Here is a 27,639-nt window from a genome sequence, read left to right on the forward strand (position 1 = left end):
TCCAGCCCTTCCCACTGCCTTGCCTCTTGAGGGAAGAGGAAGGCAGGCAGCAGCTTGGATGAAGAGGGAAGACCCCTCACACAGCCGCTCTTGGGCTCACAGGAGGGCGGAGCCCCGGGACCCAGTTCCTGGAACATGCCCCCGCTCCCCTCTGCTTTCCTGATTTGTTCAACTGAGCAGATGACTAGTCAGAAAAAAATGCCCCGCCCCCTGCCAGGCTTCAGCAGGGCAAGTTAAAGTCTCTAGTCCAGGAATGGAGGTGGGGGTATGGGCACCTGGCAGTGCCCACAGCAAGCCTTGACTGTGTGGCCTGGAGATGGGGCCTGAGCTTCAGGGTCACTGAGGCACCTCTGGGATCCAGGCCACCTGGAGCCCCGGACCTCCCACACTCCACTCACCCATTCCCTCTCCCCGCACTGCACTCACACCGGGGGCGGCCTGGAGCCCGGATCGCAGGGCAGGGGCAGGCCAGTGCCTGCCTTCCTCCTCCCTCCCAGCTGGCCTGCCCCCTTGCCTGCCCGTATGCAGGCTTCCAGCAGAGCCAGCTTCTTCAGAGCCAGGTGGATCCTGTCTCGGTCCTGCCTAGGTGTGTGACCCTGGGCGAATCTACCTCTCTCAGCTTCTGCGTCCTACTTTATGAAAATGGGACTGATGTCACAGGGTTGTTATGAGATTAAAAGATATGAAGAACCGGGGACAGTGCTCAGTAATCAATAGTCTGCAGTTCTGCACCCACGTGCTTCTGGGTACTCTGCTGTCCCCACAGGGTCCTGAGCTCAGCCCGTCACTGCCTCTCCTGCCGCCCTTTGTCCACTCGGCAGTGTTCTCACTCCTCATCCCCCCACACCCACCACCTGTCTGCCAGCTTCTTGCACCATGAGTTGCTACTTCTGGGTGCTGGACTGTCCCCACAGCCATCTGTCTCCCCTGCTCCCCATGAAGGACAGCCAGTCCCCTCCCAGGTAGCACATCAGAGCGGGCAGGCTCCAGAGGTCTTCTGGTCCTCTTGTAGTGGCCAGAAAGTGGGGAAAGGGGCCCAGAGAGGGGCAGGGACTGACCACATGGTCACACAGCCTATTTATGGCTGATCTGGAGCTGGAGCCAGGTCTTCTGACTGTCACCCATCAGAGCCCCTGGATTGCCATTTCACCCAACACAGGTGTTGGGGTAGAACTGGGGGCCCCCTCTACCCCTACTGGCCTGACTGTCTCCTGAGACCTGTCGCCTAAGACCACTTATCTGACCACCGGCCATGGGGAAGGAAAACACCTGGCTAAGGCTCATGCCTCAGGTTCCCAGGCATGGAGTTGACTGTCTCCGCCCCTGCTGGTGTGGTGAGGGTGACTGGGGACTAGGCACTAGGCCTTTGGTGCAGGCGCCTGAGGACGTGGTTGCACTGTCCCTTCTGGGGATGTGCCCTTGAGCCCAGGCAGAGGAGGGCACAGCCGGGGCAGGACCTGGGAGCCCGGGTACAGAGCCCAGAGGGGGCATCAGTTCCTGCTGGTCCTGCTCTGTTTACAGACAAGCTGCTGTCCTCCGTGCAAAGGGGAGTGGGTGGGGCAGAGGGCAAGTGCCAGGGGGGCACGAGGCTGGGCATGTGGCTGGCATGAGATGGTGTCTGAGTAATGTCAGGCATCTGGAGGCATTGACCCCGGGACCCTGGACTGGACCCCAGACCTCTGACCGGGGAGCAGCCAGCGTCCGGGTACCCCAACCCCTGCCCTGGGTGCAGCGTCCCCCCATTAGTGAGTCTTGGCTCTGCTTATAGCATCTGACACCAGAGGGGCCGAAAATAGCCCCTGGAGAAGGGGGAGGAGGGGGCTATTTAAAGGGCCTGGGAGGGGAGAGAGAGTGAGGAGTGATCATGGCTACCTCAGAGCTGAGCTGCGAGGTGTCCGAGGAGAACTGTGAGCGCCGGGAGGCCTTCTGGGCGGAATGGAAGGATCTGACACTGTCCACACGGCCCGAGGAGGGGTGAGTGTGGGTCTGCTAGAGCCCTGCCTCTGCCCCCCCAGAGCACCCTCACTGAGCCATGAGGCCAGAGCATGAAGCCCTGGAGAAATTTCTGAGGGTGGGGGCAGGAAGAATGCCCCATGGGGAGAGCAAAGGGGAACCACCCCTCCTGCCCCCAGGTCCCAGCAGCCCCGGGGAGCCCCCCACCCAGCCTGTGCCCAGAGAGCAACAGCTCCCAGGAGCTCACTGCCCCTCCCCTCTCCCCAGCTGCTCCCTGCATGAGGAGGACACCCAGAGACATGAGACCTACCACCAGCAGGGGCAGTGCCAGGTGCTGGTGCAGCGCTCGCCCTGGCTGGTGATGCGGATGGGCATCCTCGGCCGTGGGCTGCAGGAGTACCAGCTGCCCTACCAGCGGGTACTGCCACTGCCCATCTTCACCCCTGCCAAGATGGGCGCCACCAAGGAGGAGCGCGAGGACACCCCCATCCAGCTTCAGGAGCTGCTGGCGCTGGAGACAGCCCTGGGTGGCCAGTGTGTGGACCGCCAGGAGGTGGCTGAGATCACAAAGCAGCTGCCCCCTGTGGTGCCTGTCAGCAAGCCCGGTGCCCTTCGTCGCTCTCTGTCCCGCTCCATGTCCCAGGAAGCACAGAGAGGCTGAGAGGGACTGTGACTTGGGCTCCGCTGTGCCCGCCCTGGGCTGGGCCCTTCCTGGCTAGGACTGTGGAGGGAGCTGCTGGCCGTGGCTGCTTTGTAGTTTGCCCAGAGTTGGGGGCTAGGGGAGGAGGGAGCCAGAGGCCAGGATGCCTGAGCCCCCTGAGTTCCCAAAGGGAGGGTGGCAGAGACAGTGGGCACTAAGGGTGGAGAGTTGGGAGCCAGCACAGCTGAGGACCCTCAGCCCCAGGAGAAGGGACAAAAGGTACTGGTGAGGGCAAGAGGTGCCTGGGAGGAGTGGCCCTGATCCAGGAAAATGTGAGGGGAATCTGGAACGCTCTAGGCAGAAGAAGCTGGGAGGGAGGGGGAGGTGAAAAGGGCAGAGGCAAGGATGGTGGGGCCCCCAGCACCCTCTGTTAGTGCCGCAATAAATGCTCAATCATGTGCCACAGTTGCGTCTCTTTCCTTGTGGTTGGGGGGGGGGGGCTGGCCCATGGGTGTCCCCTCAATGCCCACTTCTGGGACCAGGCTCCGCATCTGAGCTAAATATGGCTGAGCTAATGAGTACGCCCCATACTTGGGATGGGGGGGGGGCCAGGACAGAGCTGTAAACAGGGTGCTGTCTCCAGTCTCCTTCCCGTACCCTGACCGCTGCCCAGTCCTGGCTTCTGTGTCCAGCCCCCTGGCACTGGCTGGTACCCAGCAAGCCAGCTGGCATCTGCATCCAGGGTTTGTTTCAATGATGTCTCATGGAGAATATGGAGGGGCTAGTGCCAGGACTGTCCTTGGCTTTGCCTCGGGGTGTGAACGGGGTCAGTGACCTCAAAGCTAACCTGCCTCTCAGTTCTGAATCCAGACAGAATCAATCCTCAGCTGTGTCTCGCTCCACACCCCCTGCCCTGGAAGCCAGGGAAGGTTGGAGGTGCTAGGGGGTCAGGTTCCCCTTTGTGACCCCTGCAGCTGTTGTGGTGACTCATGTCCCAATCTAGCTGCCTCTCCCAAGGAGACTTGTCCTGGGGACAAGCGGGAGGGAAGGGCATGCAGGAGGCCCCCACATCAAGCGGGGCCAGGAATCCACGGTGGCAGGAGCTGGGCTGGTGACCTACCCAGGGCAGAAGGGCCCCGGACTCATCCAGAGGGGAAGGAAGGGGTCTTCAGGGAGACCACGGAGATGCCACAGGCAGAACTGGCTTCCCATCCGGGAGATAGGTGGGGAGACCCTGGCATTTTGACAGCCAGAACCTGGGGCGCTGAGCAGAACCTTCAGGCCTGACCTGGCCGCTCCTTTGGAGGGAAGCTGGAGTGTGGGCTGCGAGAGGAGTGGGGTCAGAGCCCCTACATCCGCAGGACCCAAATCGGCTGGGCCCCAAGGCCCGGACTGCGCTCCCTAGTGGCCCTGGCGGCCCTCGGCGAATGCGTCCTGCCCCTCCCCTGCCCAAGCCCTCTGCCCTCACCTGGGTCCAGCGCCGCCCCCGACGTGGCGGGAACAACCCGAACCCGAACCCGAACCTTCTGTCCTCGGCAGCCCCCAGATAAGCGGCTGGGAACCCGCGGGGCCCGCAGGGGAGGCCCGGCTGTTCCGCCCGCTAAGTGCATTAGCACAGCTCACCTCCCCTATCGCGCCTGCCATCGGACGGGCAGTGCCGCGCCCTGCTCTGGGGCCCCCGGAGCGACCACAGCGGAGGCCGGAACGGACTGTCCTTTCTGGGGCGGGGGGGAGGGGTGGCGTTGGAGGGCCGGGTGGCATAGGAACGGACGAGAAAGACCTGGAGGAGAGGCGGGGAAGGGAAGTTGTGTGGCAGTGCTAAGGGAAGGGTGGGTGCTGGGACGGGTGTCCTGGAGGGAGGGGAGCCTGGCGGGGTCTGGGGCCTCGTCGGGGAGGGCGCTGCGAGGGGGAAGCTGGGGAAAGGGCCTAATTCCCCAGTCTCCACCTCGAATCAGGAAAGAGAAGGGGCGGGCTGCTGGGCAAAAGAGGTGAATGGCTGCAGGGGGCTAGAGAAGAGAGACGGGAGGGGCCGGCCGGCGGGGGTGAGGGGGTCTAAAGATTGTAGGGGTCAGGAACTGAGGGTGGGGGGCGCGCAGAGGCGGGACTCGGACAGGGGTAGGCGAGGCGGAGGGCGAGGGCTGCGGGAGCAAGTACGGAGCGGGGGGTGTGGGGGACGATTGCCGCTGCAGCCGCCGCCCGACTCACCTCCGGTGCGTCTGCCGCCCGGACACTAAGGGAGATGGATGAATGGGTGGGGAGGATGCGGCGCACGTGGCCCCGGGCGGCTCGGCGGTCAGCTGCCACCCCCACAGAAGACGGGTCGGGGCGGGGGTCGGGCGGTAGAAAAAGGGGCCGCGAGGCGAGCAGGGCACTGGGCAAACCGCGGCGGCAGCATGAGCGGCGCAGACCGGAGCCCCGCTGCGGGCGCAGCCCCTGACTCGGCCCCGGGCCAGGCGGCGGTGGCCTCGGCCTACCAGCGCTTCGAGCCGCGCGCCTACCTCCGCAACAACTACGCGCCCCCTCGCGGGGACCTGTGCAACCCGGACGGCGTCGGGCCGTGGAAGCTGCGCTGCTTGGCGCAGACCTTCGCCACCGGTGAGCGGGGGAAACTGAGGCACGAGGGACAAGAGGTCGTCGGGGAGTGAAAGCAGGCGCGGGGAGACAGAAAGAAGGAAAGGCAGACAGACCAGGCGCCTGACAGATGGGGACCAAGAAACAGAGATAGCTGAGAGGTGCAAACAGAAGAGAAAAAGGAGCAACATCCCTTAGAAGAGGGGCAGAGGGGAGAGAGGTGGAGAGAGCTTAGAATTGAGAGCTAAGGTGGGGGATGCAGGACAGACTGAGGTGGAGATGCAGAGGAGGAAATGGAGGCAGATGTGGGACAGGGGCGAGAAACCGCCAGGATTTCCTCGCTGAGCCTGGCCGGTAGGTATAGTTTTCTTTCTTTCCTTCTTTTCTTTATTTTTACTTATTTACTTTTTTTATTTTTTTGTTTTGAGACGGAGTTTCACTCTTGTTGCCCAGGCTGGAGTGCAATGGCGCCATCTCGGCTCACTGCAACCTCCGCCTCCCCGGTTCAACCGATTCTCTTGCCTCAGCTTCCCTAGTAGCTGGGATTACAGGCATGCGCCCCCATGCCTGGCTAATTTATTTGTATTTTTAGTAGAGACAGGAACGTCTCCATGTTGGTCAGGCTGGTCTCGAACTCCCAACCTTAGGTGATCCACCCGCCCTGGCCTCCCAAACTGCTGGGATTACAGGTGTGAGCCACTGCGCCCGGCCAGTAGGTATAGTTTTCTAGATGTGAAACCTGAGTCTCAGAGCGGTGAAGTTCCCCTCCGAAGGGCATGTTGGAGCTGGGTTCAGTCTAACTCTGAGGCCAATGCTTTTCCCAGATGGAGACACATTTGCAGAGGAGAAGGAAGAACTAGAGAGAGGCAGAGAGATACAGGGGAGGGAGGGGTGAGGAGGCAGGGGTTGCCTGGGCCGGCCTGGCACCAGGACCCGCTTCCTCTGCCCTGGCCAGGTGAAGTGTCTGGACGCACCCTCATCGACATTGGTTCAGGCCCCACCGTGTACCAGCTGCTCAGCGCCTGCAGCCACTTTGAAGACATCACCATGACAGATTTCCTGGAGGTCAACCGCCAGGAGCTGGGGCGCTGGCTGCAGGAGGAGCCGGGGGCCTTCAACTGGACCATGTACAGCCAGCATGCCTGCCTCATTGAGGGCAAGGGGTAAGGACTGGGGGGTGAGGGTTGGGGAGGAGGCTTCCCATAGAGTGGCTGGTGGGGGCAACAGAGGCCTGAGTGTAGAACAGCCTTGAACTCTGCCTTGTGCCTCCTGCACAGGGAATCCTGGCAGGAGAAGGAGCGCCAGCTGCGAGCCAGAGTGAAACGGGTCCTGCCCATTGACGTGCACCAGCCTCAGCCCCTGGGTGCTGGGAGCCCAGCTCCCCTGCCTGCTGATGCCCTGGTCTCTGCCTTCTGCTTGGAGGCTGTGAGCCCAGATCTTGCCAGCTTCCAGCGGGCCCTGGACCACATCACCACACTGCTGAGGCCTGGGGGGCACCTCCTCCTCATCGGGGCCCTGGAGGAGTCGTGGTACCTGGCTGGGGAGGCCAGGCTGACGGTGGTGCCAGTGTCTGAGGAGGAGGTGAGGGAGGCCCTGGTGCGTAGTGGCTACAAGGTCCGGGACCTCCGCACCTACATCATGCCTGCCCACCTTCAGACAGGCGTAGATGACGTCAAAGGCGTCTTCTTCGCCTGGGCTCAGAAGGTTGGGCTGTGAGGGCTGTACCTGGTGCCCTGTGGCCCCCACCCACCTGGATTCCCTGTTCTTTGAAGTGGCACCTAATAAAGAAATAACACCCTGCCGCTGTGGTCAGTGCTGTCTGTGGCTCTCCTGGGAAGCAGCAGGGGCCCGGAGATCTGAGTGTTGGGGTAGGGGAGACATTCACCCTAGGCTTTCTTTTTTTCCAGAAGCTTCCTTGAGGCTAGCATTCTGTACCACTCATTCTTCCCAAACTAAGGAGAGCCAAGGTCAGGGGGAGCTCACCGGGCACCTGCAGTGCACCAGGCACTTGTGATATGCCATTCTGTCCATCTCATCATTCATTCCTGCATTCAGCAGCAGGTCCTGCTAGTCTGTTTCCAGGTGAAGCTCAGAGAGGTGAAGTCACAAACAGTGCAGCCTGCTTCAGACCAGAACAGGGGAGAGTGGGGATCATGAGGAGAAGGAAGTAGAATCTGCAAGGTGGTGGGGAGGTGGGGGTGTTATGATTGAAGCACAATGGCCCAGGGAAGTGAAAGGGAAAGAACTGGCTCCGGCTCCCTCTCACAACTGGAGGTGAGTTCTGCCCAGCTCTGCCTCTGGGGTCTACCATTCCCCAGGCCACATGCCCAAGCAGAGACCTCACCTCTGTTTACTGCCTCCAGCCAGCTCTGGGACCTGCCCCTGCCACCACAACTGTCTTCTCCTGCCCTCCAGCCCACTCTATTCACACAAATGAGGTGAACAAGGGCAGGTGAGGCTGGGAATTGATTTATTAAGCACATCCCTTGCCACCCTCCCACCTTAAAAGTTTTCAGTATCAAAAGAAGCTAGCACAGGCCACCTGAGTCCCTGAGGTTGGAGTCCTAGCATAGCTCCCCTCCCTCAAAGAGGGACAAGGGGTCAGGGGCAGAGCAAAAATCCAGTGTGCTTCAACCACGGAGACTGCCTTTGGGATGGAAAGTTTCTGGAGCTCCCTCCATTCTATTCCTGTGGGGCAGGGGTCACCTTTACCAGGGTGCAGGCATAGTGTGGCCCCTGCCTGCCCTGGGGCCACTCTGGAACAGTAAGACCCTCTGGGGAGGGAAGAAACCAGACCCAGCCATAAGCTTTCTTCCCTTCTCCCTCAAATCACCCCTTCCTCCTCCCCAAAGTCAGGCTATGGCAAAGGGGCTGGCAGCAAGGGAATGGGGGTTTTGGAGGGGAAGGCCAGCCATGCGAAGGCAAGGAGAAAAGGAGGATGGAGAGAGCCCCAGGCATCCCCATTTTCCTTCCTCTGCCTCCGAGGGGCTGCTTCTGGAGGGCACTGTTGTGTGGGGACCCTGTGAGGTTTGCAGGAGGCTGGCAAAGGGGCACCAGACAGGGAACATGCACACAGGCAGCCTGGCCATGGAGAGGTCCTGGCTGTCCGCCCAGGTGGGGCCTTGGGCAGAGCTGGCGCTCCACAAGTGACTATTGATGGTGACAGGATTCCCTCATCCTGCTCCAACCTCTCAACTGTGGACACATTCACCGGCAGTCACTCATCTCACATGCCCACCAGCATGCTCACACGCATGTTACCCTAACCCACGCTAACCCACCCACCCCCTGCACACACATTGAAACCACACCTCTTCCCCCACAACACCCCTCTCCACACTGCGCACCTAGGCCTCAGCTCACACACACCCAGGCCCATGCTCACGGCCCTGTCACCTATGCACTCAGCCTGGTCCACACTCCCAACACACAGTGGCAGGCTCTCAACAAGACAGCAGCACGGGATCCTTGGCCTGAGCTTGCTGGAGCCCTGGCCCCAAAAGGGAGTGTGGTGAGGCCTCCTGGGAACCTGGTTAGGGCAATGATCAGGGTGAAACCCCTTCCCAGTCCCAGCAGCTTGGTCCCTCAAGATCCCATGGGGAGAATCGCCGTGAACCTTGGCTGGCCAAAGAACAAGCATCCAGCACCACCTAGTGGTGTCCTGGAGGAGGGTTGGGGGTGGTAACAGAAGGGGACCCCCTGTATCCTTAAGGCCTGTGGTCCCTAGTCTCCCAAGTAGACAGAAGACTTCGGGACCCAGCCAGGCAGCGGGGGATGTGGGGAGGAGGCTGGTGGGGAGGAAACTGGCAGCTGTCCTCCCGGTAAAGCTAAGAACACACTCAGTTCCACCCCAGCTCCAGGAGGCAGAGGGGCTGCCCATTCTCTAGTCCCAGATGCTGGGAGGCCTTCCCTAGAACAGGCTCCAAGGCTGGTGAGGGCCGGCAGGGGGTGAGCTGGCCACATGATTCTGGGCCCACGTCCTTCATGTCCAAGTTCAAGAAGTTGAAAGGAGAAAATGAATCATCTCAAGGGTTGAGGGGAAAAGGGAGGCCAGCAGGGTGGGGGCAGGATCCCCACTGGGGCAGACTCGCTCCCAAGGTCTTCAGTCCAGCTTGAACTTGTCCTCTGATTCCTTCAGCAGGTACAGGCTGTCATCTTCCAGAAAGCTGTGGGCCGAAGGAGTAGCCCATTGAGGCACACAGCTCTGAGAGCTCGCATGGAGACGAGGGTAGGGTGTGCGCAGGCAAGGTGGGAGGCGGGAGGGGCGGATGGGCACACAGAGCCCCCAGTCTCCCCTAAGGAGTGGGCAAGGAAGGGTCCAAAGAAGTTGAGCACGAGGCAGGGGGCAGCACCCACCTGAAAAAGAGGACGTGGACAGGGATGGTGCTGATGTGCCAGATGGCATGGGCATCCAGGACCCAGAAGAGCGGCGGGAAGTCAAGCAGCTCGAGCAGGGACAGCCCCTGCAGCAGCAAGACCACCACCACGCACTTGCGCACGTGAGGCAGTCGCCGCTGGTTCCACAGGCACCAGGCCAGCCACCACACCACGTTGACCAGGCCTGGGTGCCAGTGGGGGAAGGAGAGGCTCATTCCTGCAGCTCCTTCTCCCCAAGGCCGCCCCCAACTCCATGCTCTCTGACCCCAGGATCATCCTCGGACTCTCCTCCCAGCCTCCTCTCTGTCCCACCTCAAATGCTTCTCCATTCCTCTACCCCAAGGGTCTCTCTAGAACCACCTTCTCCAGGAACGGCACCAACCTCCCACTCGCACCCCAAGCTAGCACTTCTGCAGATGGCCCAAGCCCCCCAGGGCCTCACCAATAGCCACGTTGGCCACCAGGTTGTAGCCATAGTCGAAGCGGATGAGGCTCAGGTAGGAGACGTGCACGGTCAGCATTAGCAGCAGGAGAGCCCGGAAGGCACTGACCACAGCTGGGTGCTGCAGCCCCACGGTCCTGCCCCACCGTCCAGGGTTGCTCAGAGGGCGGGTGGCCCATCCCCAGAGCAGCATTCCCTGAAGCATCTCCTCCCCCCAACATCAGTGCATGGCCCCTGAAGTCACTACCCCTCTCCCCACCAAACAGGCCACAGCTGGGCAGCAAGTGCTACAGCTCCTTGTCAGGAACCAGGGCCCCCAGTCCTACCCCAGAGTCCTCACCCAGGACAGCTGATGTGGTTGAGGGTGGGAGGGGCATAGGTGTTGGGAGACTAGTGAAGAAGGCCCCCAGGGGAGGGCTGGGTGACCCCTTTCTGCCCCCAGGGTTCGATTTTGCCCCTGCAGCCACCCAGGCAGGCTCACCTGACACAGCACAGGTAGATTGAGTGTAGGATGACGGTGGAGGCACAGAAGTAGTCCATTTTCTGAGGACAGGGAAAGGTGGTGAGGGACCAGCGTGAGACTTCACGGAGAGGACCCGCGGGGATGGGGGCATGGAGGGGTGGCAGGGAAGGGCTGGGGTCCTGGGCCTGCCTATCACTGTTTCACTCCGACTGAGCCTTGTGTTCACATCACTGTACAATTTTTTAAAAATGTGCCCAGGAACAAGGCTTTAGGGACGCTGGTGGAGGGTTCCTGCTGAGGCTCCAGGACATGACCACGCTGCACAGAATCAGAGCACAGTGTGGAGTCTGACAGCCATGGGGTCACGTCCTGTGGCGACCCTTCACTAGCTGGGTGCCCCTAAGCATGTGGTCCACCTCTCGAAGGCTCAGCTGCCTCATCAGGCAAGAAGAGTGAATACTCATCCCCACCTGACGAGGCTCAGTGAGGATCAAGGGCACCAACAGGTTTAGGATGCCCACCCCGTACTCCTCCCAGTGCTCCTCAGAGGGAGTTGGCATGACCCTCTAGAGCCCCTCTGCCCACTTCTGGGCTCCTCTCGGACCACCCTGTGCAGGAGGGGGAGCTGGAGGAGTGCTCACCTCTGTGAGGTCAGTGTCCTTGGTGTGGAAGACTGTGGACCAGAACCATGCGTTGAGGGACACCTAAGGAGGGAGGGGCTGGTGAGCATGCTGCCCCCAACCCTGACCTCAAGGCAGGGACCCCCATTTGCTCACATCCATTTCACCTTTTGGGAAGGAGCTCTGCGGGACAAGAAATGTACTCTTCCTGCCCCTGGAGCCCTCTGAACAAACCTATGTCCCTCTACCCCCACCCAGCCAGGGTCCCTGGGGTGGACTTCCTGCCACCCCAAACCCTCAAGGCCACAGGGGGCTGCAGCCTCCACAGGTTCCGGCCTGGCCTGGGAACCAGTTCTGGCAGAGCCAAGCTCCCTAGTTACTCAATTGCTAAGACAACAGCCCCCAGGGGCCTTGCCTCCTCCTCCAACCAGCAGGTGTTGACAGCCCCACCCGGGCCCAGGGGAGCCAGTGACCTCAGCCTCTGGGGGCGGGAATGAGGTGGGTGGGGTGGAGGGGCTCGAGCCAGCTTGGGGTGTGTTCCGAGCAGCAGGGGAGGGAGATCAAGCAGATCCCACTGGGGCACAGGCTCCCAGGAGGAGGGTGAACCAAGCCCAGCTTCCTCCTGTCTGGTCCTGCCCAACCCGCCAGACCAGTGGCTGCTCCCGAGCCTGGGAGGAGCAGAGGGCAGGACTGGAGGGGCTGTGGTGGGCCAGGGCCCAGGGGAATGTTTGAGGCCTTCTTCCTGGAAATTAGCTGCGTGGAGAGAGCACAAAGGTTATCTAGTGAATGAGCCTAAGAGCTTGTGGGCGTTGGTGCTGGCACTTTCTTCAGGGACTGCTGTGTCCACAGCAAAGGCCCAAACTGCTGAAAGCAGGGTGGGCTGAGGGGAAGGGCTGGGAAACCGTGACAACCAAAGGAACAGCAGGCCAGTCCAGGAATGGCCTGGGGGTGGGGAGGGATGCGCTAGGGTGGGACAGGCCTGGTGGAGATGAGGAAAGGCCAGGAACTGCTCAGTTGGCTCCAATGTACCAGGAAAACTGGCCAGGCAGGGGACAGAGGGAGAGGGCAAGAAGCCACGCTCTGTTGGGCACTGTAGCAGGCAGGTCAGACAGTAAGATGCATTCCAAATGCAGGTCTGGGGAGCTCAGGAGAGAATGGGAGGAGAAGGGGTGCAGGCAGGGCAGAACTGCTGCACAGCCAGTCAGGTTCTCGGGGTGCCAAGCTCTGGAAGGCGCAAAGCCGCCTAGTGCACCTGTCTGGCCTGGTCTCTGGGCTGAGCCTTGCTGCTTCTGCTCCTCTTGACCTGGGCAAAGGGCCCTGCCCTTCTCAGCCCAAGCTTCCCCCGGGACAAATCATGGCTCAAGTGAAACTTCAGCTCCTTTCCAGCCTGGCATTAGGTGGTGTGGTCTAGGGCAGGCTGCTTCCTCCTTTGAGGATGGCCACTCTGTCCCTTCCACCAGACTCAAGGCTCTGCCCTGCTGCAGCCCCCTCCCCAGAGACAGGCATGGAGGCTGCAAAATGGGACTGAACCTGGTGGCTTCTCAGACACTGCTCCCACAGTCTGAAAAGCTTAGGGTCAGCATGGGGAGAGGAGCAGGCTTGGGCTGGAGATGGGGCCCAGGCAATCACATGGACCAGTTCTCCCTGGCAGGCCAAGAACAGGGACATCCTTAGGGAGGAGAGTGGCCCTGGAGCCAATGTGGGAGGGAGAAGGGGAGGGTGGCAGGGACTGGCAGCCAGCCAGGCCTCCTTGTCACCCACAGCAGGAAGGGGGCGGTGACAAGAGGACTGCAGGACTGAGCTAAGTGGCTCAGAACACCAAAAGCAGGGGGTGTGTGTGCGGGCAAACATGTGCGTAGGGTCACAGGATGGGTGGGGCTGCTGGGTCCCCTCTCCAACCGCCTCCCTGGGTGCCTTCCACTCACAGAGACCCACCTGAAGCCTGGCCTCTGCACCCCTGAAAAGCCCCTCCCCCCTGGGGAGCATCCCACTCTGGGGGCGCTCCTCTTCTCACCCTTTCCTCAGATTTGGGAGGTAGTAGTATCATTAAGAATGCAAACCCTACGGCCAGACTGCCAGGGTTCAGTTCCTGGCTCTGCATTTCCTGTGTGTCCTTGGGCAAGTTATTTACCCTTGCTGTGCCTCAGTTTTCTCATCTGCAAAATGGGAATAATCATAGTTGATAAGGGTTTAATGAGCAATACAAATACAGCGTACAGCACAGAGCCCAGGACAGGCTGAAACATGAGTGTTCTCTCCACTTGCCTGACCAGCACGGAACCCCGTCAGCTTCCCATAGAACTGAGGCCCAAGAGGATGTCTGCCTCCCATTCTCCCTGCAGGCCAAGGATGTTTAGGCAGAGAAGGGGTGGTCTCCTAGCTGCCTAGGCCCACCTCCACAGCTCCAGGCTGGGGGAAGAGTGTCCAGTCTCCACAGTGAGACAGAGTCTGCATTCAAGTCCTGCCTCAGCCTCTAAGCAGCTGTGTGACCTTGGACACACAACCCAGTATGTGTGAGCCTCCACTGCCTCACCTACAAAACAGGTTCATAATGATGCCCACTGCACAGGAGGCCGTGAGGACGAGGTCTGCGGAATGCCTGGCACCAAGGAACTCCTCTGAATGGCTGCTGGTTTTGCTGCCTGGTCCATAGTAGGTGCCCATCAATGTCAGTTTCCTTCATCAGGTCCAGTAGACTGACTCTCCACGCCCCATCACCTGCCCCTCAACTTCCCTTTCCTCAAGGGTCACAAAGTTCGAGGTCAAACTATGGGGCCCCAGGGTCTCTCCATTCCGGAACGGAGACACCTCAGCTATAGGAAGAGCCCCTCCTCCTTCCTCTGGAGCCGTGATCTCATCAATGTGAACCGAACAGATCCATTTCTCCTCACTCAGAGTTTGTCATCAAGAGCAAGCAAAGGGGAAAGATGGGCTCTGGAAGGAAGGAGAGCTCCAAGATGCCAAGGCACAGCTACTCTCGGACTTCTCGCCACACTCGAGTGAAGGGGGACAGGCAGGGGAACTGGCCAGGAGGGCGGCAGGCACCCAGAGCTTTGCGTAAACACTGAGGAGAGGGGGTGGCCAGGGGCAGGGTGCCAGTGGGGGTGGAATCAGAGGCTGGGTGGAGGGAGAGCAAGAGGCTGTTTCAGTCTGTTGGAAATAAGAAAATCGAGACAAAAATATCACAGCCGTGAAACTGGTTGGATGCCAAGTGAGCCAGATCTGTCAGGAATTCGACCCGGCGCTAAGCCCCAGTGCTCGGGGCTGTCATTGACACCATGGCGGTGGGGACAAGTGGGGCTTAAAATAGCTCAGTGTCTCAGAAGTGGGGGAGGCAGAATGTTAAATATGACGCCTGCTGCCATCCTGGGCTCCTCTGGAGGCCACAGTGTCTCACCCTCTGCCTCAGGCAGGGCAGGCCAGCCCCAGCTCACTCCTGAGAGAAGGGAGACAGAGGTGGATGAAGATGGGAGAAGGAGGGCTCTTTCCACCATCCCAGAGGATCCCTTGATTTCCTGCCATTGCCTGTTCCACTAGCTCTTGTCTGACCATGGGAAGTCCTTCCTGAAGTCTAACCATCATTCTACTACAGCCGCAACCTACCTCTTCTTGTAGTTTGCTTAACAGAGGAGGAGAAGAATCGGTCCCCACCTACACAAACCACTCTACAGAGACGGTTTGGGCTTCCCACCACTTCACCCTCCTCTCCACACCTGAGGACCTTTCCTGACTGGATGAAGGCCTGGGGAATTGGTTTGGCCTCCTGGCTTCGGCACACAGCAGGGGCCCCTACACCGTGAAGTCAAAGACACATGGTATGCGGAGCTTTGGTAGGCTTCCCACCTGCCGCCTGGCTGCCCCCCAGCCCAAGCCCAGGCCTAAATGGCAAGGCAAGGGCTGCCTTCTTGTGCCAACGTAATCATGAGTCCTGCTGGAGGGCGGGGTCTCCTCATTTCCCAGAGGCAAAGCTGAGGTACCCTTCCCCCAAGACTTAGCCCGGAGCAGGTGAGGGACCTTGCCTTCCTATCCTCACCCCAACAGAAATCAGGAGCCTCAGTGCCCCAGAAGGCCCAGGTCAAAGTCCACTGCCGCACCCTCCATACAGCTCAGGATCCCTCCCTCCTGCAGAAACTCACAGGACAACTGGGAAGCTCAAGAGCAACTGGGAAAGCCAAACTAGGCCATCCACAGGAGTGTGGGTTCTTTTTTTTTTTTTTTTTTTTTGAGATGGTGTCTGGCTCTGTCCGCCAGGCTGGAGTGCAGTGGCGCAATCTCGGCTCACTGCAAGCTCCGCCTCCCAGGTTCACACCATTCTTCTGCCTCAGCCTCCCAAGTAGCTGGGACTACAGGCGCCCGCTCCTGCGCCTGGCTAATTTTTTGTATTTTCAGTAGAGACAAGGTTTCACCGTGTTAGCCAGGATGGTTTCGATCTCCTGACCTCGTGATCCACCCGCCTCGGCCTCCCAAAGTGCTAGGATTACAGGCATGAGCCACCACGCCCGGCCAGGAGTGTGGGTTCTGAGGCTTTGTTTCTCGAAGGCCTAGTGACAGCATGAGGGGTCCCATGTCCCAGAACCCCACATCCCATAAGACACACGGGGCCCAACTATCTGCCTTCTACCACCCCAACATCTAACATCTCCCGCTTTTTCTGTTTTTGTTTTTTTGAGATGGAGTCTCGCCCAGTCACCCAGGCTGGAGTGCAGTGGCGCCACCTTGGCTCACTGCAACCTCTGCCTCCCAGGTTCAAGCAATTCTTGTCTCAGCCTCCCGAGTAGCTGGGATTACAGGCACCCATCACCACGCCTGACTAATTTTTGTATTTTTAGTAGAGACAGGGTTTCACCATGTTGGCCAGGCTGGTCTTAACTCCTGACCTCAGATGATCCACCTGGCTCGGTCTCCCAACGTGCTGGGATTACAGACGTGAGCCACCATGCCCGGCCATCTGCTGCTTTTTCTCTAGGGTCCTTAGTCACACTGGACTGCAGGCTACCCTGGGGAAGTGTGACCCCCCTCTCTAAGAAGGAAGCTGAGTTGCAGATACCATTGAGGTGAAAGATCTGAGAATCAGGGATGACAAGACCAGAGATGTGAAGTGACCCCTGGCCTCTGGCACATGTTATGAAGACAAGGGGTGGGACCCTCCGAGGTCCCCTCAGGCCTGTGGCCTATCTAAGGAGGCTCTAAGCTTCTTCAGAGTTCAGGCAGGGCTGTCCCATGCTCTTTAGTAGAGGTGGGGACAAGGTGGTGGTACACGCTGTGGGCCCAGACAAGCGGTGTCCGTGGAAGAACCCCAAAGGAAAGCAGACAGGTGCAACGTCCTCAGCTTCCCTGCCCTTCCTGCTTTCTTAGCCAGCACTAAATTTGCTTCGCTCCAAGAGGCCTACACAGGAAGTGGTGGCTTTATCTCACCCAGCCTGTGACAGTGTGTGCCGATGCCAGGCCCCGCCTCCATCAGAGCCCCTAGCCCTCAGCCTGGCACTCAGGGGCCTCTCTGCTCCATCTACTCTTCTTCTACTCCCATTCACACAGCTACAATGGCACCAATATTTTCTGGAATGCTCGAATTCAATCCCCTGTCCCCACACATGTATGTGTCTAAGCCTTGCCCCACACATGTATGTGTCTAAGTCTCAGATGAAACCTCTCCTCCTCCCGGGGCTTCCCTGGCCTGGCAGACTTCCCCAGTTAGAAGATGCGGTCTCCCCACCTCACGACTCCCAGGGCTCTCTACCGGAATACCCCTTGACTCTGCCTGCCGTCTGCTGCCCAGGCTGCCCAGACCTGCACCTCCCACTATGCTTAGCTCCCTGGGGCAGGGGGTTCAGCCCCCACAAGTGCTAAACCCTGTCTCCACCCCCAGCAAATGCTCAATGAACACTCATCACAGGACATGGAGTGGCCCAGAAGAAGAGCTAAGTTCTCAGGCCCTGGAGCCAGACAGCCCTGGACACCAACCCTGTCTTTATTCCTTGCTAACTTGTTAGCTGTTCATTTTGGGCAAGTTTTTTTTCCCCTCTGAGTCTAACTCAGAGCTCATAAGGATACTATGAGGATGAAATAAGGAAATGTATGTGAAGTGCTTCAGACAAGCCTGTCACATGGCTCGTGTTCCTTAATTTATCACAACTATTATTAATAGTTGTTGAACAGGAAGTATTAAGAAGGGTCAATATTTCCCAGAGGTTTAACAGCCTCCTTCCCTGACCTCCTTCCCCCGCCCACCTCCTAAGTCTAAGGCTCGGCCTGGACTTCGCAGCACACCCCATCTATCAGCTTTCCTAAGGTCTTAGAGACCTCTGTATCTCCAGATTCCGGGGTCTCCTTCAGTTCTCATGTGTAAAATTCAGGACAGCAGAAGCCTCTCCTTCCTGTGCTCATCCCGGGAGGCACAATCCAAGCACACTATCTCCCAGTTCTCCACCTGCCCCTCCGGCTACTCCTTCTGTCTCGGTGTCTGGCTCATCTTCCTCTAGCCAGCCATTACGTTTTGGGGTTCCCCAGGGCTTTGCCCTAGATCCTGTCTCTTTTCACTAGGCTCTCCTGGGGTGATCTCATCCACACCCACAGCTTCTATCACTGTCTTTTTTTTTTTTAAAGACAGGTCCCCTTTGTCACCTGGGCTAGAGCAACAGGAGTACAGTGACAGGATCACAGCTCACTGCAGCCTCAACCTCCTGGGCTCAAGCGATCCTCCCACCTCAGCCTCCTACTAGCTGTGACTACGGGCATGTGCCACCAGGCCTGGCTTATTTTTTTTGTATTTTTGGTAGAGACGGGGTTTCGCCATGTTGCCCAGGCTGGTCTGGAACTTGTGAGCTCAAGCAATCCGCCCACTTCAGCCTTCCAAAGTGCTGGAACCGCAGGTGTGAGCCACCGCGCCCGGCCTCCATCACTGTCTTATAAGCAGAAACGCAAGGGGTCATCCCTTACTGCTCTTTCCTCATCTAATCCACTCTTGAAGTTTATCAGCATAGCCAAGATGTTGAAAGTGTGGACTCTGGAGCCAGATGCCTGAATTCAAAGCCTGGCTCGGTGACCTGTGGCTGGACTTAACCTTTTCAGTCCTTGGTTTCCTCATCCATAAACTGGGGATGAGAATAATAATACCTATAAGCTGTGTTAAACAAAAATTATGGGAGGCCATTGTTCTGGATTGAGCCCCCGCACTAGACCCAAGAGCCCAGACCAAAATGAAGTCACTCATGCTAAATGCCACATAATCAAACTGAAACTTTTGTGTGTGTGTGTGTGAGATGGAGTTTCACTGTTGTTGCCCGGGCTGGAGTGCAATGGCGTGATCTCGGCTTACCGCAACCTCCACCTTCCGAGTTCAAGTGATTTTCCTGCCTCAGCCTCCCAAGTATCTGGTACTACAGGCATGCAACACCATGCCCAGCTAATTTTGTATTTTTGGTAGAGACGGGGTTTCTTCATCTTGGTCAGGCTGGTCTCGAACTCCCGGCCTCAGGTGATCCACCCACCTCGGCCTCGCAAAGTGCTGGGATTACACACGTGAGCCACCACACTTGACCTTCAAACTGAAACTTTAAGGGAACTGATAGGTCCCAAAACAGACCACTTTTTCCTGAAAACAGGAGAGTCCAGTCTACTCAAGTAAGGAAGTCTCCTCTGCTTTAACCCTTATTAAAAAAACCTGATGTTGGCCAGGCATGGTGGCTCACGCCTGTAATCCCGGCACTTTGGGAGGCCAAGGCGGGCAGACCATGAGGTCAGGAGATCGAGACACCATCCTGGCTAACATGGTGAAACCCTGTCTCTACTAAAAATACAAAAAAAAAAAAAAATTAGTCAGGCGTGGTGGCGGGCGTCTGTAGTCACAGCTACTGGGGAGGCTGAGGCAGGAGAATGGCGTGAACCCGGGAGGCGGAGCTTGCAGTGAGCCGAGATGGCGCCACTGCACTCCAGCCTGGGCGACAGAGCGAGACTCTGTCTCAAACAAACAAACAAACAAACAAACCTGATGTTAACCAATCAGGTTTCTTTTCTTTTTTTTTTTTTTTTTGAGACAGAGTCTCGCTCTGTCGCCCAGGCTGGAGTGCAGTGGCGCCATCTCGGCTCACTGCAAGCTCCGCCTCCCGGGTTCACGCCATTCTCCTGCCTCAGCCTCTCCGAGTAGCTGGGACTACAGGCGCCCGCCACCACACCCGGCTAATTTTTTTTTGTATTTTTAGTAGAGACGGGGTTTCACCGTGATCTCGATCTCCTGACCTCGTGATCCGCCCGCCTCGGCCTCCCAAAGTGCTGGGATTACAAGCGTGAGCCACCGCGCCCGGCCTCAGGTTTCTTTCTATTGTTCTGTTTCCTGGTTCCCACCTTATCAAACCCACTGTTCTGCTATTGCCCAATGGAAACTTGCATTCTATTTTGTAGAATGGAGGCTGCCCCAATTCATGAATCACAAATTGAAGCCAATTGGCTCTATAAGCAAGTTTGCTGTAATTTGTCTTTTGCCACTTGTTATGGATGAACAAGCTTAATACTTATAAAATGCTTAGAGTGATGCCTGGCATACAGTATGAGCTATGCATGTATTTGTTAAGGAAATAAATTTTTTTTTTTTTTTTTTTTTGAGACGGAGTCTCGCTCTGTCGCCCAGGCTGGAGTGCAGTAGCGCAATGTCGGCTCACTGCAAGCTCCGCCTCCCGGGTTCACGCCATTCTCCTGCCTCAGCCTCTCCGAGTAGCTGGGACTACAGGCGCCCGCCACCACGCCCGGCTAATTTTTTGTATTTTTAGTAGAGGCGGGGTTTCACCGTGGTCTCGATCTCCTGACCTCGTGATCCGCCCGCCTCGGCCTCCCAAAGTGCTGGGATTACAAGCGTGAGCCACCGCGCCCGGCGGAAATAAATTTTTAAAAAGTTTTAATGTTACCTCCAAAACACAGCTCAAGTGTACTTCTCTTCAATGCCCAAGACCCATGCCACCTCTCTAGTCTAGCTACTGGGCCCTGTGCTAAAACTACCAACTGGTCTACTGCATCCACTCCCGCCCCCTCCAATCTGTTCCCTACACAGTAGCCAGAATGAGCTTTCCAAAGGGCAAATCTATTCATGAAACCACTTTTCTCCTCAACTCTCATTTAAAATCCCTCCGTAGGCCGAGCACGGTGGCTCACACCTGTAATCCCAGCACTTTGGGAGGGCGAGGCGGGCAGATCGCGAGGTCAGGAGTTCAAGACCAGCCTGGCCAACATAGTGAAACCCCATCTCTACTAAAAATACAAAAATTAGCCAGGCATGGTGACACATGCCTGTAGTCCCAGCTGCTCAGGAGGCTGAAGCAGGAGAATTGCTTGAACTGGGAAGCGGAGGTTGCAGCAAGCCAAGATAGTGCCACTGCACTCCAGCTGGGGCAACAGAGTGAGACTTTGTCTAAAATAAAATAAAATAAAATAAAATAAAATAAAATAAAATAAAATAAAATAAAATAAAATAAAATAAATAAAATAAAATAAAATAAAATAAAATAAAATAAAATAAAATAAAATAAAATCCCTCCGTACTTCCTGATGCTTTCAGAGTCAAGATCTCCAATGTGAGGCTCTCCATGGCTGGCCCCATCCGCCACCCATCAGTCCGCCCAGCTCACACCCACTCTCTGATTTCCTGCATGTCAGGCTGCCTGGAATGACCCTCACTCTCTCCCACCTGGACACTTTCTGAGACTTCTCTTTAGAAGCCTTCCCTTACTCTTCTCAAATTTACCTAGTTAACATTCATGCATCCTTCCCACCTTACCTTTAATGCCCCTTCCCCAGGGAAGCCTTCCCTGACGGCCCCATGCTGGTCTCGGTCTGCCTTTACACACATCCCTGAAGCACCTTTCCCCGACTGCACTTTTTCATAGTTGTACTCTTACATTCAATTGTATGATTAGCACCAGAGGGCAGACTTCCGGATCTCCAGTAAAGTGCGTGGCATATAGTAGGTGCTCAACACCTGAGTGAATGGCTTCTGTGAGAGCAGGAAGGTGAGTGAATGGAAATTTTTTCCTTAAGGCTTACAGGGGTAGCTCTGACCTAGAGACATCCATTGCAACCTTTTATTCTCACACCCTTCCCAAGGCTATCACAGTTCATATCTGCACCCCAGTCTGTGCTTATCACACAATACCAGGCCCTGAATACAGCTCTTCAGACCAGCCATACTGTGAAGCTGACAGCCCTTTCTGCACCTGCAGATGTAACCATACCTGGGCTTCTCCAGGGATGGTCTAAGCCTAGGCTGAGCTCGCCAGGTGCAGTGACTCACAACTGTAATCCCTGCACTTTGGGAGGCCGAGGTGGGTGGATCACCTGAGGTCGGGAGTTCGAGACCAGCCTGACCAACATGGAGAAACCCCGTCTCTACTAAAAATACAAAATTAGCCAGGTGTGGTGGCACGCGCCTGTAATCCCAGCTACTTGGGAGGCTGAGGCAGGAGAATCGCTTGAACCCAGGAGGTGGAGATTGCAGTGAGCCAAGATTGCACCATTTGCACTCCAGCCTGGGTGAGACAGCGAGACTCTGTCTCAAAAAAAAAAAAAAGACTAGGCTGAGCTCCAGACAGAGACTGTGGCTGTGACTCCCCACCAGGCCTGGGCTGGAATTGAGATGGCTCCAAGTCCTCCAGAAGGGCCCTAGGAAAGACCTGTGGTCCCAGCATCCTCTCCAGCCCCCCATCTCCCTTCTGTGTTTGTAAACTGTCCTACTGGGTCTTTTAGTGGTTTCCTTCTTCGGGACAAGAAAAATGCCCTTCTTTCCTCTTTCCTTCCCAAACAGCCTGACCTAGGGCTCTGCTGGAAAGGTAAGGCCCGATTCAGCACACTCCCTGTTTTCTCCCCAGGCTTTACCACCCTGTAGCTGCAACTTTAGCCCTGGAAAACAGAGGGGAAGCTGGTAAGTAGAAGCCCTGTTGGGTGTTAATACGGATCTAGAGCTCCTCCTTCCTAGATAAGGGGAGACAGCAGGAGTCCTGCTAGGTTACCTACCCAGGCGAAGGCCACACAGGTGTGGTACATGGGGGAGGAGGCTGGCACGAAGGTGCGGTAGCGGCAGAGCATCACCAGGCTGGCCAGGCCATTGAGAAAAGAGGCCACGGCAGATGCCGGCTCTTGAAAGAACAGGAACCGGGAGAAGGGCCACTGAAAAAGAAGCAGATGAGGAGGTTTGAGGGGCAGGCAACCCTCAACTGGCCCAGTCCACCTATTCTTGACATGCTGCAGCAACAGGTCCTCAGCTGGGTCCTCAGCTCTGGAGTTCGGCCAAAGCCTCAGGTTCAGGACCTCTTCAGACCAATGAGCCACCCTCCAGTGCCTGGTTAAGAGTTATACCCCCATCCTGGCCAGCAGGCACAACACTGTAAGTCCTGATCTCTGGGAAGACCAGATGGGTCAGGGTAGATGACTCAGTATTGCCTGGTGGAAACAGCACAGAGTTGCCATCCAGAAGACACAGGTCCCAACCCCTCCTCTACCACTGACCACAGTCCTCTGAGCCTCAGCTTACTCAGTGAAAAACAGGGGAGAATACTTCCTGCCAACCTCAACAGGCCAGAATGAGATAATACTGGATTGAAAGGTACCAGCAGGCCAGGCGCGGTGGCTCATGCCTGTAATCTCAGCACTTTGGGAAGCTGAGGCGGGAGGAACACAAGGTCAGGAGATTGAGACCATCCTGGCTAACACGGTGAAACCCCGTGTCTACTAAAAAAAAAAAAAATACAAAAAATTAGCCGGGTGTGGTGGCACGCACCTGTAGTCCCAGCTACTCGGGAGGCTCAGGCATGAAAATTGCTTGAACCTGGGAGGTAGAGGTTGCAGCCAGCCAAGATCGTGCCACTGCACTCCAGCCCGGGCGACAGAGGGAGACTCCGTCTCAAAAAAGAAAAAAAAAAGGAAGGAAGGAAGGAAGGAAAGAAAGAAAGAAAGGAAGGGACCAGCAAACTGTGCCTCGCTAGACAAGCTGAAGCGTATTACTGTGAATCCAGACCCCTACTGGAGAAGCAACAGGAAACAAGCCACGGTAGGTAAGGGAATTTGTCCCCGCAGTAAGGTGGGAATCTCAACCACTCTAAGAGGCCCAGCACCACTCTCTTGGGAGACTCCAAAGCCTTCCAGATATTGCTACTCCAAATCCAGAGGCAGGACACATGGGTCCTATCCAATTTTATGGAAACCAGCAGATTTTGGGGAGAACAGGTAGCTGCCCCAAACACACAACCATCACCACATGCCTCAGATTGCTTGGACAGTGTGGTCCAACCAGGGGGTATCTTACTCCTACCACACTACTATCATATGCCTACCCTGACCCTCCAACTCACCTTGCCATGGAACTGAGGCACTTTGTGACCTTCCTGGAGGTAGAGCCCAACGGTGACCCACATACACTCATACTTACAGTCGTCCCGACAGGTCCAGCCTGAAACAGACAAATGTGGCCTGGTGAACTCCCCAGCACAGAGAGGAAAGAGAGAGCATGAATGGGGTCCAAGCTGAAATGCAGGCCAAGAGAGCCTGTAAGTTGGAGAGAACCAGGAGAAATCTCAAAATTCTAGCTTCCCATTTGAATGAATGAGAGATGGTGAGACGTACACATAGGGGAAGGTGTATGTATGTATGCATATTTTGGTGAGCAATTAGAGATATTTGTCTTTTTTTTTTTTTTTTGAGACGAAGTTTTGCTCTTGTTGCCCAGGCTGGTGCAATAAGATCACCGAGTGCAATGGTGCGATCTCGGTTCACTGCAACCTCCGCCTCCTGGGTTCAAGCGATTCTCCTGCCTCAGCCTCCCGAGTAGTTGGGATTACAGGCATGCACCATCACACTCAACTAATTTTGTATTTTTAGTAGAGATGGGGTTTCTTCATGTTGGTCAGGCTGGTCTTGAACTCTCAGCCTCAGGTTATCTGCCTGCCTCTGCCTCCCAAAGTGCTGGGATTACAGGCACGAGCCACCGCACCTGGCATTTTTTTTTTTTTTTTTTTTTTTGAGACAGGGTCTCGCTCTTTCATCCAGGCTGGAGTGCAGTGGGGAGATCATGGCTCACCACAGCCTTGACCTCCTGGGCTCAAACGATCCTCCCACCTCAGCCTCCCAAGTAGCTGAGACCACAATGTCTGGCTAATTCTTTTATTTTTTGTAGAGAAGGCATCTTGTCATGTTGCCTAGGCTAGTCTTGAACTCCATTGCTCAAATGATCTTTCTACCTTGACAGACATTTCCTCTCCTTTTGCTCAAGTCCATCAAGGTGTTGGCATCTGATGAACTCATCTATGGAAACCTGGGTTTATGTTTGTCCTTCCTGAATATAGGATTTGCTTTTACTCTCCTGGAAGGAGTTCTTGCTGTCTTACCCCCTTCCTACGAAAATGAAGCCCAAATTCTTCAACCTGACTTTTGAGGCTCCAAATTGCCTTTCCAACCGTATTGGTCACTACTCCTGTTCATGTACCCTGCTCCCTGAGTAAATAAAGCTCCTGGATGTGCCCACATCTGCCCAGGGCATCCATTCTCTCTGTTCTCTCTGTCTGGAATGCAAAGTGGTATAATAGTAAAGAGGACAAGCTTGTGGTCAAACAGGCCAGAACTGGAAACTCCACTTTACTACATACTGGCTCTGTGACCTTGGGCAGGGCATTTAATCTCTCTAATCCCCATCTGTAAAACTGGGATTAGAGAAACTATCTCAAAGGGTGTGATAAAAATTACCTGACATATTGTGACACCTGTCACACAGTGAGTGCTCAATACGTTGGTTCTTTGCCCACTATGGTCCAAATTGAATGTACCAGTCCAAAGTCCCTCCTTCACACAAAACGTTCCAAGATGATCCCTGCCCCCACGTCTTCAAAGCTGGAACTGACACCTTCCTATCCCAAATGCTTCCTAATCAAAGAGTCTTTCAGGGGCTCAAATCATTCTCTGCCTTGCACTTGAGAAGGCTCATGTCCCCGTGGGGACTGTCAGTCCCAATGGGCGGGACCCTGGTCTGATTTCTGTGCCATTCCTAGACATTGTAGCCCTAATGTATTTAATAAATACCCTTTTGACTGAATAAATAAGTAAATGAAAGCTTCTGGGAAAGTAAGAGAGGCTCGTAAGGCTCTCATCACCTTAGGGGCTTCACTCACTTACATTCATAAGAGACCTAGTGGGGAAACTAAGGTTCAGGGATTGCAGAGGCGTATTGGGGGCGCAGGGGGCGGGAGCAAGACAAACGGGCGGGGCTTACAGTGGGGGTGGGGCTTACCTGCTAGACTCATGTAGATTGGCTGGCGGGAGCGGAAGTGATTCAGAGCGCCCCCAGAACAGTTCTGCTCTTCGCACTGCAGTACGCAGTCGCGGTACACCGGCTCACGGTCGCCTTGGGAGCCGCTCGCCAGCGCCGCGGCCCCAGCTAGCAGAACCAACCGCGCCGCCCGGCCGGCCATCCTTTCTCCCTGGCTCGCCGCCGGGGGAGGAGCTTAGGAGTATGAAGCTTCCACTTCCGGAGTAACCGGAAGTTCCTGTGTTCTTTATTCTACTCTCCGCTGACGTCCACCCAGTTTAAATTAAAGTTCCCGGATTTTTGTGGGCGCCTGACCCGCCTCTCGCCCACCTGCTGGGGCCATATATCGAGGCGATAGGGTTGAGGGAAGGGGGACGCCTGATGGGTTAATGAGCAAACTGAAGTGTTTTCTATGATCTTTTTTGAGGTAGGACTGCTTACCGTCACCATCCCTGTCGGATTTTCTTCCTAAACGTACCTGTAACTATCCACTTCTCTCCATCTCTTCTGGCACCACCCTGGTTAAAGACATCATCATGTGTCGCCAAGACAGCCGCAGTAGCCTCTTAATGTCTCTCCCTGCCTCTACTTTTGCCCCTTCCAACCTGCGCTCCATTTTGAAAAATTAAAATTTGCCCATATCACTTTTTTTTCTTAAAATTATTTACTGGCTCCCAATTACCTTGGGTAAAATACAGTCTCCACAAGCCCTGCATGATTTGGCCCCTGCCCACTGGTCTCCCTCACTCCCTTGCTCCAGACCCGCTTCAGAGTGCTATGTCCCTGAAGCTTCCTGACTGCCTGACCTGGTCTGAATCACTCACTCCTTTTTTCTACTAGTCGCAATTGAAGTACCACCTCCCGAGGGTGGTTGCTTCCCCATGCAGGGTAGAACCTTTGCTGTCCTGTTCACCACTCTACCTCCAATGCTAGCACAGAATTTGGCTTATGGTAGGCGCTAAGTGCGTTTGTTTGTTCGCCTGTTTAATGAATGAACAGCATACATCAACATAAGAACTTGACAAATCTAGGGCTGTAAAATCATCAGTATGGTTCTACACTGAGATCGGAGAGATGTAATATTTCTAGGAAAATTAGGAGGAACCCTGGGAACAGGACGCTTGCTTTAGTATCCTCTCCCCGCTCACCTCCCCTGCACTCCCACCAGCACCGACCCACACCCAATCTCATAGAAGCCTTGTGGCTAAGGATCACCCTTTCTCCTCCCCCATTCTCCTCACCCCTTGTCAACTTTTCTTTTTTTGTCCTGGAAGTTGGAATGAGTAAGAAGTAGCCTGGGATTCCATTCACTCACTTAACAAACATTTCTGAGTCCTCAGCTCTAGCACCTTGCTGAGCAAGGCAAAATCTCCAGGAGGCACCATTCGCATTGCATTTTCTGTGAATGGTGCTCTGGGGAGCAGCATTCACATTGCATTTTCTGTGAATGGCAAATTCTTCCAGTTAAATGAAACATGAATAGTGTCCCCTGGAGTTGACCACCCAACTGATACTGACTGAGAAGCTGAAATGAATAAAACAACCCCTTAGCCCTCCAGGAGCTGACCGGAAATCCAGTGCTAATACTACTTTGCATCTTACAGATTAGTTCTTTTACAATACTTTTTTTTTTTTTTTTTTTCATTTCATTTTGTCCTTACTGTGACTCTGGGATGAGTCTTTTTATGAGGATCCTCATTTAGGATTAAAGAGGATGAAATTCTGACAAAGTAGGGATTCTCCACTTTAGAAAATTCCTAAGTAAGGCTGGGGGCGGTGGCTCACTCCTGTAATCCCAGCACTTTGGGAGGCCGAGGCGGACGGATCACCTGAGGTTAGGAGTTTGAGACCAGCCTGACCAACATGGAGAAACCCCGTCTCTACTAAAAATACAAAATTAGTTGGGTGTGGTGGTGCATGCCTGTAAGTAGCCTGCAGCTACTTGGGAGGCTGAGGCAGGAGAATCGCTTGAACCCTGGGAGGCAGACGTTGTGATGAGCCGAGATTGCGCTATTGCACTCCAGCCTGGGCAACAAGAGTGAAACTCAAAAAAAAAAAAAAAAAAGAAAGAAAAAGAAAATTCCTTCAAAATTTTGAAGGTTCCAATTTTGAAGGCCTCATCCTATATTAGTCAAACATACTGAAATATAGTAACGCCCCACATTAAATAAGATTTATAAATAACTATACATGTATATAATTCAATCTAATTGCTGTTAATAGTTGATATATTGCTACATTTATATACATTTAGTTAAAAAAATTTTTTTTCCGAGACAGCCTCTCACTCTTTCACCT

General features: G+C 55.7%; 3 protein-coding genes and 1 pseudogene across 10 annotated transcripts; 2 read left to right on the top strand and 2 right to left on the bottom strand.

Moving 5' to 3' along the window:
* The first annotated feature begins 5 nt into the window (after positions 1–5).
* On the top strand, positions 6–3,056 carry TCAP (titin-cap). The gene is made up of 2 exons (XM_055258090.2): positions 6–1,974; positions 2,221–3,056. Exons 1-2 carry the CDS (start codon positions 1,865–1,867, stop codon positions 2,612–2,614), a joined length of 504 nt encoding a protein of 167 aa, XP_055114065.1. The 5' UTR covers positions 6–1,864; the 3' UTR covers positions 2,615–3,056.
* A 1,632-nt stretch (positions 3,057–4,688) lies between these two features.
* Positions 4,689–6,974, top strand: PNMT (phenylethanolamine N-methyltransferase). Of its 2 annotated transcripts, none has more exons than XM_055256512.2 (3): positions 4,689–5,188; positions 6,120–6,327; positions 6,442–6,974. In XM_055256512.2, the coding sequence occupies exons 1-3, from the start codon at positions 4,837–4,839 to the stop codon at positions 6,878–6,880; spliced, it is 999 nt and encodes a 332-aa protein (XP_055112487.2). In that variant the 5' UTR covers positions 4,689–4,836; the 3' UTR covers positions 6,881–6,974. The 2 variants fall into 2 exon arrangements, with proteins under 2 accessions (XP_055112487.2, XP_055112488.2); XM_055256513.2 differs by having other exon boundaries at positions 6,159–6,327.
* Positions 6,975–7,617: 643 nt separating this feature from the next.
* Positions 7,618–9,150, bottom strand: LOC129469703 (uncharacterized; annotated as a pseudogene).
* Positions 7,618–25,552, bottom strand: PGAP3 (post-GPI attachment to proteins phospholipase 3). 7 transcript variants are annotated; one of them, XM_055256504.2, is made up of 8 exons: positions 25,324–25,552; positions 23,396–23,493; positions 22,062–22,214; positions 11,088–11,150; positions 10,465–10,526; positions 9,984–10,120; positions 9,521–9,725; positions 7,618–9,330 (listed from the first exon to the last, which is right to left on the bottom strand). In XM_055256504.2, the coding sequence occupies exons 1-8, from the start codon at positions 25,502–25,504 to the stop codon at positions 9,267–9,269; spliced, it is 963 nt and encodes a 320-aa protein (XP_055112479.1). In that variant the 5' UTR covers positions 25,505–25,552; the 3' UTR covers positions 7,618–9,266. The 7 variants fall into 7 exon arrangements, with proteins under 7 accessions (XP_055112479.1, XP_055112482.1, XP_055112480.1 ...); XM_055256507.2 differs by lacking the exon at positions 22,062–22,214 and having other exon boundaries at positions 25,324–25,546; XM_055256505.2 differs by lacking the exon at positions 11,088–11,150 and having other exon boundaries at positions 25,324–25,546.
* Positions 25,553–27,639: the final 2,087 nt, after the last annotated feature.

The sequence above is a fragment of the Symphalangus syndactylus genome, chromosome 20, assembly GCF_028878055.3.
Source record: "Symphalangus syndactylus isolate Jambi chromosome 20, NHGRI_mSymSyn1-v2.1_pri, whole genome shotgun sequence".
In the NCBI taxonomy this organism is placed as follows: domain Eukaryota; kingdom Metazoa; phylum Chordata; class Mammalia; order Primates; family Hylobatidae; genus Symphalangus; species Symphalangus syndactylus.

What these genes read in the sequence shown, in the direction of transcription:
- TCAP (XM_055258090.2), top strand. Translation starts at nt 1,865, where the DNA reads ATGGCTACCTCAGAGCTGAGCTGCGAGGTGTCCGAGGAGAACTGTGAG. An exon ending in TCCACACGGCCCGAGGAGGG is followed by an intron (nt 1,975 to 2,220) that starts GTGAGTGTGGGT and finishes CCCTCTCCCCAG; the next exon opens with CTGCTCCCTGCATGAGGAGG.
- PNMT (XM_055256512.2), top strand. Translation starts at nt 4,837, where the DNA reads ATGAATGGGTGGGGAGGATGCGGCGCACGTGGCCCCGGGCGGCTCGGC. An exon ending in GGCGCAGACCTTCGCCACCG is followed by an intron (nt 5,189 to 6,119) that starts GTGAGCGGGGGA and finishes TGCCCTGGCCAG; the next exon opens with GTGAAGTGTCTGGACGCACC. An exon ending in TGCCTCATTGAGGGCAAGGG is followed by an intron (nt 6,328 to 6,441) that starts GTAAGGACTGGG and finishes CCTCCTGCACAG; the next exon opens with GGAATCCTGGCAGGAGAAGG.
- PGAP3 (XM_055256504.2), bottom strand. Translation starts at nt 25,504, where the DNA reads ATGGCCGGCCGGGCGGCGCGGTTGGTTCTGCTAGCTGGGGCCGCGGCG. An exon ending in TGCCTCAGTTCCATGGCAAG is followed by an intron (nt 22,215 to 23,395) that starts GTGAGTTGGAGG and finishes CTTCTTTTTCAG; the next exon opens with TGGCCCTTCTCCCGGTTCCT. An exon ending in AGGACACTGACCTCACAGAG is followed by an intron (nt 10,527 to 11,087) that starts GTGAGCACTCCT and finishes CCCTGTCCTCAG; the next exon opens with AAAATGGACTACTTCTGTGC.